The following is a 12,507-nucleotide window of genomic DNA, read 5'->3' on the forward strand; positions in this document are numbered from 1 at the left end:
ACTAACGCAAGATTTTCTATGGAGAAAAAACCCAGTTTTCAGTATTTTCATTAAGTTGAATTGGATTATAAAGTAAATAGGATGAGATTATTTATGAAATAATATCGGGCAAATGGCCTCCACTACTTTGCTGGCACATACGCGCTAGTTTTCCGAAATTTTCTATGACTATTTTGCATAAATAATATTGAATTTTGTTCATGCAGCATGGACGTTCCTTTTCCAATGCACGACTGAATGTGGGTTCAATTTGAAAACATCCTATAAAAAGTCTGAAGGTGTTGAATCACACAATCTAGGAGGCCGAATCTGACTGGTTACGAAAAATGGTTTCATTATAAAAATGATTCTACATTCAAATGCTCCCCTTCAATATCCTCCTCCCCTCGCCACACACCTTTCCATACGTTTTTTTTATAGATCAAAACAGTGTTGGAGTTCTTCTTTGGTGAGCCTTTAGGAGTCCTACCGTTTTCTGCTTCACCACTTCCATCGACTCAAATCAGGTCCCTTCCAAAGCAGATTTCATTTTCGACAACAAAAAAAGTCGCACCGTGCCGTATCTGGCAAAAACGGCGCGTGTTGAAGCAGTAGAATGCGTTAATCGATTAATACCACTTTACAGATGGGCAGGTGTGTTGTGCTGGTGCAAGATCCACGAGTTGTTCTCCCACAACTCGTGCCGTTTCTTACGAATTCGTTCTCACAGGATTGCCAAAATTGACAAATAGTTAGTCTGGTTGACAGTCTGACCCTCTGGAACTCATTCAGCTATCACGATACCGTTAATGTCGAAAACAACGATCAACATTGCCTTGAATTTTGATTTGGACATCCTTGCTCTCTCGTCCCTCATTGAAGCGCTTACACCACTCAAAAATATCCACACGAGATAGAGAATTGTCCTCATAGAGCTCTTGCAACAATTTATAGCACTCAGTCGAAGTTTTTTTACAATTTGACGGTAAATTTGAGATTGATACGTTGCTCCTGTTTTTCGTTACACATGGTTATCGGCACGAGAAAAAATCACGTTCGATTCAAACCGCTACTGCACAAATACTAGAAACGTGTTTTGGTACGTGAATAGTGAAGATTTCCAGATACCCAACGCACTACATACATGGATACATAGATGGAAGATATCAATACTAGTATTTCTAGTATGAAAAGTGTTTTAATCAAAGCGTTCGCGAGGAAAGCGAAATTCAGGCGCTTTGATAAGCTAAGGTTTCCAATGTTATTGAAGAAGACCCCATACATCGACTTATCCTTGTGTTTTTCCAAAAGTGAGGTGATCTCTGCGGATTTCATATGAGCTTTTTGCTGAACGGGTTCCAACTCGATGACAGAGTTGTGGTCACCTCGTTCAGTATCGAAATCTAACCCGAGTTCATCAGCTGCTCGAGCAGCTGCCCTAAAGAGGAATGCTCCATTTTCTGCTCTCTCATGGTCACGGACCATGCAAGGAAGGGGATCCAAAATCCTGGCACTCCAAACTCAAAAGTCCACGGCCTCCCTGTTATCCGGGGAAGTATAACCCTGAAACGGACGATTTGGAATGCAAACTACTATAGAGTTGCATCATTTTCTAGGTCTTCACGTCGAGTTGATACCATTCCTCCCAAATCCAATTAAATACTCCAAACGAGTAAGATTATATGATTATTCTTCTCTATTGCTTATAAATGATACTCGTAGCAGAGATATCATGCATTTTGTCTTCGTGAGAAAGAGTTTCTGTCACACTTTTTCCAAATGAAAACATTCTCTTTTTCAGAACTTCTACAGAATTTTTCTGCAGTACCCGTATCTCTTTTTTAGAGAAACCTCTTAAAGTAATGACATTATCATTATTGAAAGCCGAAAAACTTCATTTTCGTGACATATTACCCTACTTGTGAGAGCTCGACATGAACCACAAAGACGCGCTTTTCCACTATCTAATTTCCTCCTCCGGCGTAGATGGAAAATGCCTTCCGAGTCACGAGAGAAACACTTCAGTGGCCTCATTTGATTCTCGAAAATCCATATGGAACCGAATCAAATTAACCGAATGTTCTTTTTGTTGCAGGCCGAACAGTTCACAGTGCTTTGGGTGCTTTTCACGATGATCGTGTTGGGAAACTCCGCAGTTCTTGTCGCGCTTTTAGTCAGCAAGAGCCGAAAATCCAGAATGAACTTCTTCATTAGGCAACTCGCGATCGCTGGTAAGTGTTTTGGTGTTTTGTCTGCCGTTTCAACGTTTTAGCAGTGGCAGAACTGTACTTGATTGCGGAGGGGAATGTTTCCTTTAGGAATTATTGTTTTTCAACAACTTTTTTGAATTTATTTCAATATGGGGTATGTTAAAATTCAGATTCCTATAGTCTTAATGATTTCGGTGAAATTTCGGATGAGTTCCCTCTGATCAAAAATGAATGAATGTACTTACACATTTTGACGTTTTGATTACGTGGTCTACATTTTTATTTTTGAAAAGAGGACTGAAAAGTTGCAATTCTCGAAATTTTGGAGAGCAAATTTTACTATTTTTTGTGAATAGAAGGGTTCAGTTTGTCTGAAATTTTCCATTCGAGTGAAATTGTATTCGCAATTATCACAATCTGGTTCAGAAGTAGCTGCCTACAGGCTTCCTACAGGATTTTTATTTATACTCAATTTGACTTTTCGGAAGCAAAAATATGCCTTGATGTTTGCTTTTCATAGTTACTTGGATGAGAGATCATGTTTTCTTACCTTGGCCAAAAAGTAGTATTTCCATCTTTACCATAACTTAAGGTTGATTGTTTTTTCAACTCTGGTGTTAGTATATTCGAACACAACCTAGCTCCACTGTTGAGACCTATGGCTTCTGATTTCCTCCACTCACTCAGTTTTCTGGTTGGTGTTTATGGGTCACAAACCAAATAGATCTGATATTAATTACAGTCCACTTTTAGTAGTGAGATAGAGAAAAGTTGAGAAAAAGAAGAATATAAAGATGTTTAATTCGAAACAATTCGATACCATTCAGTGAAAAACCACATCACCATCATTAGTTGATTGGTACAAATTACAAGTCTGTTCTGGGCGTTTCTAATAATTGATTTTTTCTCAAGTGCATCCTTTGCATCATTGTTGAATGTCATGAAGACATATTCAGCTAGGTAGGTAGGTTTGAAGCGAGTGGGTCTATTGAATCGTCCATTGCAACGTCCATTTAACGAAACTGATTAATTTATTGAGTTCATTCTTTGAAGGGTGTGATTCTCCTCTGAGGTTGATACATTTTCCTCAGACTGTCGATGACCTAATTGGATATCAGTCTGCGACAGGTAGTTATACAATACAAATGTATACTACAAGATACTGTCCGAACCTATAAGCCACAAAACACTCTTCTGATCCTCGTAGATTCCAGGCCGAAATGTACAGCTCTTGACTCGCATGGAATATTATTCTTCCGGTTTTATTCTGTCTCATGTGTTGTTCACAGCTCAGGTCACTCAAAACAAAGTTTCACAGCTGTGGCAAGAATCGTTTGTTGAAGATCTGTGCCTGACGTTGCAGAAACTTGACAATCAGCCCCACGTTGGGCGCCACGACGAAACTACCGAAAAATGAGAATGTCTGGGTGAGAGCTACTGATTTTAGAACTCTTATTCATATGTTTGTGGAAATAAGTGTGTAATGATCGTAACTGTAGAAATCATTGCGATTATAAATTTTGGTTGGGAAATATCCACTCAATAAGTGATACTTTTCCTAAAATTATCGAAAACACGAATTTTTTTTTCATTCGTCGCGAGTTATCGAATTTTATTATTTTCCTTCCATCCACATCAAAGTGTAGTTTATGGTGAATGATAGCTTGAATTTAATAAGCTGTATTGATTTTTCAGAATGAAAAAATCTATGAAACAAATCCATCACAATTGACAGTTGAATTGAGAGTGATAAATCTGTCTAAAATAACTTCTGAGAGACTTAAAGGGCTGATATCATTTTTTCTATCTGTCACGGCGATATCAAGAGTGAATATTTCCCAAATGAATACAGTGTATATAAACAGTATCCCTTTTTGTCTGAAGAGGGATTACCCTTTTATACTAACTTGAGACACTGCAATATAAAGTTCAGCCATATTTCCCTAATCAGTATGATTTTCAGGTTTATAGAGTCGAACAAAAGCAATTAATTTATCTGAATTTGAATAGCATTCATGAAAACCGTGCTTGAATAGATTTCAGACCATCGCGTCAGATGATACATTTCCACAAGAATTTCGTCGTCAGCACTGTCTAGGGAATTACTCACTTTGATGCTACTATAAAAAACATAACTGGAATAATTGTCAACTTAGGAAACCCTTCATTGAGATCTGTTGAGATTTTTGCGTGATCCGAAATCCGTTATCGATTTTAAGATACTGCAAATGAAACAGATAAAATTAATAGAAACCAAATTTTCACTTTCTTTTCGATGCTTTTGATAAGTTTATAATGCAGTTGAAGAATGAAACAGAAATTGTATCGAACTCCTTAAGAAAATTGATGTGGAAAAAAATGATTTCTTTTTGATAACTCTATGGTGCTTTCAGAAAAAAACGTCCAAAGAAACGATTTTGCTAAAAATTTTGATTTGAATGAATGTTTTTTGAGATAATACTCGAATATACGTCTACGACTACAGTAGCGTCATCAAAACCGTAAGGGACTAACGCCTAGTTATTCCGCCATCCCACTCACAATTAGTGATGGATCAGTCTTCAACGGTGTCCTTAAATCCTCGTCCTGGATTACTTTTGGTCGACTACCTTGAGGCTCATTCCGAGGCTAAAATCTCCGAAAGGTTCACTAACACTGTCATTGCCAAATGCCAAGTAATTTTTTGGCTGTATCATCAATTTCAATTTGTAGAGAAAAATTTACCGAAAATCGCTCAACAACACCATAAAGTGACAGGTTGGAAAGTGGCAAAAAATTGAAGTTTAAAAAAAAATGAACAGCATCAATGGATCAAGAAATTATTGAATCACTCAAAGCAGATAAAGCTCCTGGACTTGAGAACATAAAATCTAAGACATTGAGGGATAATTCAAATCTCATGAAATTTCATGAAAAAATATTCATTATTAACAAAGTTATGACAACTCAAAAATTCGAAAATTCACACAAAAACACTCTATATCAACAGATATAGCCATGAAATATTTTTTTTATGATTTCAACAATCAAAGTGCCGCCAGATAAAAAAACAAATAGCGTAAATATTTTTAATGAAAATAACGGAATTACATTCAAGTTTTCACGCGAATTGAATTTTTATTTAATTTTTATCGTTGTTTTCATAAAAAACTAAGACCTAATATGTCAATTTGAATCTTAGTTGCCATGGAAATGATATTACAGTTTGACACTTGTGAAAAATTTAAGTGTACTATTGTCAACAATATTCACCTTACAATTTTTCGTATTATTTTGTGTCATGGCTGCAATATTGAGCGTAAGAGAGAAAATTGAAATTGTACGCCTTTTGGGAGATGACGTTAGAAGTGCTAGAGAGGTTTGTAGAGTATTTAATGGGAGACATCCAGATCATCCTCGTATTAGCTGCGGTACGGTAAATAAAATAAATAAAATATTTAATGAAACTGGTGCAGTATCAAAAATGATGTTAAAAAGTAATCCTGTACAAAGACGAAACAGGAATGATCAAATCATTTTAGATTATTTCGGAAATAATCCTTATGCCAGTATAAGGAATGCCACTTTAGATTTGAATATTCCACGAGAAACTATTCGGAGATGTCTCAAGGCGAAGAACATTAAACCTTTCAAGCCAAAATTTTTACACACACTTCAAAAAGGCGACGAAGCAAGACGCCTGGAATATTGTTTTGGGCTCAAGGGGAATATTTAAACAATAGAAATTTCCTAAATATTTTATATACCGACGAAGCCACTTTCACTACAAATGGAGTAGTGTCATCACAGAATTGTCGCTATTGGGCAGCGGATAATCCTAACTGGGTAATAAACTGTAAAAGCCAGTATTTCCCAAAAAATCAACGTCTGGTGTGGGATATTGAACGAACGAATTATTGGTCCTTTCTTTTTTGGGAAAACATTAATGCGCAGAGGTTTCTAGAGTTTTCAAACACAGAGTTTTGGGATGCTATTCACGAGCTGCCAATCAATGAACGATCAAATTTAATTGTCCAGTTAGAAGGGTGTTCAGTTCATTATGCCAGAGCTGTGAGGCAATGGCTTAACGAACATTTTCCAATCCGATGGATAGGCCGTGGTAGTCCGTTTATGGAGTGGCCACCTAGATCTCCAGACCCCACAGTTTTGGACTTTTTTCTCTGGGGACTCACACAAAAGGTTTACAAAAACCGCTCAAGAGATAGAAATGAACTTTGTGCAAGAATTCGACAGGTATGTGCAGATATCATCCCTCAAGAATTAAGGAACGTAATCAGAAACATTCTTAAGCGCTACGACACATGTATCGAAATACGTGGTGGATTAGTGGAGGCTAGTAGAATATGAATTATAATTAATTGTTGCACTGAATCGAAACATTTCAATAATTAGTTATTAGTTACGTTTATTAAAAATATTTGCTTCATTGTTAGTTGAATTGTGTGAATGTAATTCCGTTATTTTCATTAAAAATATTTACGCTATTTGTTTTTTTTTTCATCTGGCGGCACTTTATTGTTGAAATCATAAAAAAATGATATATTTTATAATCTCATTTATCTATAATTTTAGGCGAACGAAAGGTAAATAGAAACCCGATTGAATATGCTTCCTTTTACCTATGTCATAATTAAGAAATTTGCGATAGAGAAAAAAATTCAAGAAGCAAAAATGTTTCAATTGTTCCCAGTCTACCCTACTCTGAGCGATTACGCGATGAAAATCAGTAACACTACCCATGATAATAATTTTCACAACAAATTCAATTATCTAGACACCCAGTTAGATACCAGTCTGTACCGAAACACGTTTCGAATGAAACTAATCGTGGAAATTCGATAATTATTATCATGGACACTGTAATTATTCGTAATAACAGAGATTGAATGAATACGAACTTCTAGAAAACACAAACACCAACAATCTTATTAGCTTACTTCAAATGATGATATAATAATTTGAGTTCTGGAAACCGTTTTTGTTCATTTTCTTTGTGCGCATCATTTCCCATTATCTCTCCTTCATTTCCAAGTGGTAGAGATACTTTCAAAATTAGTCCCTACTTTAATTTCCACTCCTGTGCTGTCTGAGCGACCATGGGCTGTCTCCATGCCAATTCACGGTTTTTTCCAATGAGATTTTCACCAGAGGAAAAGTGAAGGTGAAATCGTCAGCTTGGCAATCGAGAAAAGATTGGATTAGAGAGAGAAGTATTTCAGTCAAACTTAGTATTCGCGAAATTCATTTTAGTTGTTCTAATCATCTCCTTGCTTTTGGTATTGTATCCGTGTATCATCGCCCCAGCAGTGTATTTATCTCCATTTTTATGAACGTATACGAGGGAATTTTCCACTTTGAAAATAATGTATTGACAAGCCAAACGATAGGGAAAACCTGGTCAAGACGAGAAATTTCTATTTTATGTTTCCCGGCAGGAACAAAAACAAATCATTTAAATTGGAGATGATTGGCCGTATTTCAAATAATCTTCCAGATGATTGTCATACTTTGCGTAAAGCTTATTGATATGAATTTTCACCGTCTTCAGACCGTCTTCAAACCGCTGTTAGTGAAATGTACGATAACAGAGTCAGGTTATATTTGGAAATTGAAAGAGAGAAGAATTGTTCTGAATTTATCTATCGTCTGTTCGTACTTCGGGCTGTTGAAAAACATGGGGTGATTTCATATGTGAAATCAGTTTCATTGACTGACTCATTTTTTAAACTTTTGGCGAAGGCACCCCCTTAAACCTGTACCATAACAGATAAAAAGTGTTATCATTACTTTTCTATACATCAAATGAGTAGTCATATTCGTTACCAATGCTTCATTTCAATTGAGTCAATGATGGTTTTAATTCATGCCCAAAGAATTGCTCCCGACAGTTGTGAAAACAAGTGTTTGATATTTAACACTGTCGCCTTCACCAAAATGTAAAAGCTGTCCAAAATAATGAAAAAGTACATTGAAAAAGATATTTTATTGAAAAACTCTCCATGTATATATTAGTTTCAGCAATACATATAGTATGACGCTGAAATTGTCTAATACGAAGAAGAAAAGACTATTAAAAAAAGTCGATCAAGAAAATTAGAGAGCTTCATCATAAATAGTTCAATATTTTATCACCATTACATTCATAAGTAGGCTGAATGGACTGACGCCTATCAGAAAACAACTACTCCCCTGGCTAATATCACGAAGGGCGTTAGATTATATCCGACAGGCGTCAGTGCAGTGTCAATGTTCAAGTAAATGTTCAAAGTGGGTTCTGTTGTTTTGTAAACAATAATACAGCATATTTCCAAATTCTGCACGAACTTTGGCAAATGTTGTTCTAGTAATGGCGCGACATGCTTGCGTAATTCATTCTCGCAATTCCCAAGTGATGCAGGTTGAGTTTTATAAACAACTGACTTGTGGTGATTCCACATGAAAAAGTCAGGTGGCGCCAAGTCTGGTGACTTCAGTGGCCACTCAATGGGACCTCTTCTTCCAATCCATTTGTCCGGATAATTAGTATCCAACCAGTGCCTAACTGGAGCTACATAGTGAAGAGGTACTTAGTCTTGCTGGAAGTGCAGCAAATCTTCTACAGACAGAAAGCAAATTAAGAAATTAGATCAATTCTAAAATGAATGAGAATCTGAAAATTGCTTCATAATAATATTTGAAAACATAATCTGCAAAAAAATAAATTTTTCACAAAAACGAGTTTTATTTTATTTTGTGACAGTAAGTCTAAACGAATAGCACAAATTTGTTAATTAGTAATAATACCAAAACTAATTATAAAAATTGTTGGAAGTGGCCACCTGCACTTAGTATGCATGCTTCCGCCCTTCTACGCATGGAATTACGCACCCGTTCAAATATTCCCGGCGTATTTCGTATAGTTTCACACGAGGCAACTATTCGCTCTTTTAAATCTTCTAAAGTATTAACGGGAGTTTTATACACAAAAGTTTTAAGGTGACCCCATAAAAAAATCTAAACTGTTGAGATCGGGGGATCTTGCTGGCCATTGCTGAGGTCCTCCGCGACCTATCCAACGATTAGGATAAACTGTATTTAAATGGTTTCGGACAATTACACTGAAATGAGCAGGGGTGCCATCGTGCATGTACCATATTCGATTGCTTAACGCAAGTGGCACATCTTCCAATAACCCAGGTAAGTCTTCTTCGAGAAAGTGTAAATAAGAACGACCATCAAGGCGTCCTGGTAGAAAAAATGAGCCTATTAGATGATCACCTATAATTCCTGCCCATACATTAACCGAAAATTGGTGTTGGAAATGGGTTTCGGTTATTGCATGGGGATTTTCTTCAGCCCACACATGATTGTTATGGAAATCTTGAATGGCATTCCGAGAAAAATTTGCTTCGTCTGTGAACAAAATTTGTGTCTCAAACTGCGGATTTGGTGCAATACTTTGTAGATACCACTGACTGAAGTTCACACGCTGTGGAAAATCTCTGGGGAGTAATGCCTGCACTCTTGAAATATGGTATGGGTATAAGAAAAAATCAACCAAAATACGCCAAACAATTTGATGACAAATATCCAGAGTTCTAGCGATCTTCCTCGTACTCGTCTCAGGATGTTCCTCAATTTCTTGCAGCACCGCCTCCTCAATTTCAGGAGTTCTTACTACACGAGGTCTACCTTCCGGAGTCCCTTTCTTGAAACTACCAGTTTTCCCAAGTCGACGATGAATATTTGAAAAGGTTCGGCTATCTAGTAAGGCACGATTAGGATATCTTTCCTGATAAATGCGCCTAGCTTCTGTTGCATTACCATCGGCAAGGCCATATACGTAATGCATTTGCGCCATTTCCGCATTTGTATAATTTACCATTTTTACTGATATTCAGAAAAACAGCGGACTACCAAAATAACTCCAATAACACTTCAAAATCAATCAAAACGCACTGTGACAGTTTTTAACACCAACACTTTACTTTAAACCAACATCAATATTAGCTACTGACGTTTGTACATACAGAGAATTCGTTTTTTATTGCTATGGTGGGTACGCTGTTTTTTCTGCTTTTAATCTTTAAAATAAATCACATCGACAAACTCCATATTTCCAAGAGGTGCAGTAAATAAATTCTGCTACACGTCATTTATTCCAGGATAACTAAATTTATGTTTGTTTGAAGGTGATTGACAATGTTTCGTGATGAATTTCACTAGTTCGGACTTCCATTGTCTATTATATAAAATGATTTGAAATCCCTGAAACAAGTAAAAAAGAATAATTAAAAAAGAATAGTTGAAAATAACAATTATATTAAGCAACAATAAACCTGAAATGAAATGATAGTACAATAACCTACAAGTAAATATAATAATTGAATAAATAAAAATTAAAGGAATGCAAAAAGAAAATAATAAAAATAAAAAAGTGTAGAGATTCCAAGTCACGTTAGTTCACGACGTTTCGATTGTTGGTATCTACAATCGTCTTCGGGTGATGACTGGACTGATTCCTCCGAGAGATGACTATTTTATAGGTCGTTGAAATACTTTCACTTTCTCTACTTTCCATTTTCCGCTTCACTGATTCCGTGAGAGATGACCGATTTGGCGGGGGTTGGTCATTTCTCGTTTGATGATGGGTTTCCATGTTTCGTATATCTACGCTGGCCTGGCTGAATACGTTGTTGGACAACATGTAAGCGGCTTCCTTAAATTTTCTCCTGAACCAATGTTCCTCTTTGTGCAAGATCTCAGCTTGGGACCACTCGATGTTGTGTTGGTGGGTCCAAACATGGTCTGCTATTCCTGATTTGCTGGTTTCTCCTCGCTGTGTGTGCTTCTTGTGCTCGGCAATGCGAATATTCAATGGCCTCTTAGTTTCACCAATATAGGATTTTCCGCACTCACAGGGTATCCGGTAAATGCAATTCTTGGAATCGCAGTCCGCGTTTGGGGGCCTGGTTTTCGTGAGGCTGCTACGGATAGTGTTACCGGATCTGAAGCAGGTTCTAATGTTGTACTTGGAACCAATTCTTCTTATCCTCTCCGATAATCCTCTGATGTAGGGAAGTGCAAGCACTGGTTGTGACGGCTTCTCTTCCTTGCGAGGCTCCTGCTGTCTTTTAGCCAAAGTCTTTTCTACCATCGCTTTGGAATATCCATTCCGCTGAAGATCACTTTTGATGATGTCTAGTTCCTTCTCGAGACCTTCTTTGTATTACAAAGCCCAAAAGCACGGTCTAATAGAGTCTTGATGATTCCTCTTTTTGTCGATTGATGGTGGTTGGATTCGTGGTTCAGATACTGTCCCGTATGAGTGGGTTTTCGGTATACAGATGTTTTCCACTTAGTGTCGGTTCTCTTCACCAAAACGTCTAAGAATGGCAATTCATTGTGGATTTCCTTCTCCATTGTGAAAGTGATGGAAGGTCTCACGCTGTTGATGTGTTTCAGAAAGGCGTCTAGTTCAGTATTCCCATGGTTCCATATTATGAAGGTGTCGTCAACATATCTCAACCAGACTCGAGGTTTCTTGTGGGCTTCTTCAATGGCCAGAGTTTCAAACCACTCCATATATATGTTGGCTATGACTGGTGAAAGTGGCGATCCCATTGGCAGTCCCTCATCTTGTGTAAAGAATTCGTCCTTCAGTTGGAAATAACAGTTTCGTACACAGCATCCTAGTAATTCCATAATTACTTCTATGGGTAGATTCGTTCTCTCTTTCAGTTCCCAGGTTCCCGGTAACACTATCCGTAGCAGCCTCACGAAAACCAGGCCCCCAAACGCGGACTGCGATTCCAAGAATTGCATTTACCGGATACCCGGTGAGTGCGGAAAATCCTATATTGGTGAAACTAAGAGGCCATTGAATATTCGCATTGCCGAGCACAAGAAGCACACACAGCGAGGAGAAACCAGCAAATCAGGAATAGCAGACCATGTTTGGACCCACCAAACAACATCGAGTGGTCCCAAGCTGAGATCTTGCACAAAGAGGAACATTGGTTCAGGAGAAAATTTAAGGAAGCCGCTTACATGTTGTCCAACAACGTATTCAGCCAGGCCAGCGTAGATATACGAAACATATGGAAACCCATCATCAAACGAGAAATGACCAACCCCCGCCAAATCGGTCATCTCTCACGGAATCAGTGAAGCGGAAAATGGAAAGTAGAGAAAGTGAAAGTATTTCAACGACCTATAAAATAGTCATCTCTCGGAGGAATCAGTCCAGTCATCACCCGAAGACGATTGTAGATACCAACAATCGAAACGTCGTGAACTAACGTGACTTGGAATCTCTACACTTTTTTATTTTTATTAT

At 37.4% G+C, this 12,507-nt stretch overlaps 1 protein-coding gene across 3 annotated transcripts in view; it reads left to right on the forward strand.

The window, feature by feature from the left end:
* Ccapr2 (cardioacceleratory peptide receptor 2) overlaps positions 1–12,507 on the forward strand; it is a 122,321-nt gene that overhangs the window by 71,974 nt on the left and 37,840 nt on the right. For all 3 annotated transcript variants that reach the window (XM_074174747.1, XM_074174748.1, XM_074174749.1), the window contains one exon: positions 2,075–2,210. In XM_074174747.1, the coding sequence (XP_074030848.1) occupies positions 2,075–2,210 (136 nt within the window). The remainder of the gene's footprint in view (positions 1–2,074; positions 2,211–12,507) is intronic.

This window comes from Leptinotarsa decemlineata, unplaced genomic scaffold (genome assembly GCF_025532065.1).
Source record: "Leptinotarsa decemlineata unplaced genomic scaffold, Ldec_3_MD MMD2_tig00000882_RagTag_RagTag, whole genome shotgun sequence".
NCBI classification, from domain to species: Eukaryota; Metazoa; Arthropoda; class Insecta; order Coleoptera; family Chrysomelidae; genus Leptinotarsa; species Leptinotarsa decemlineata.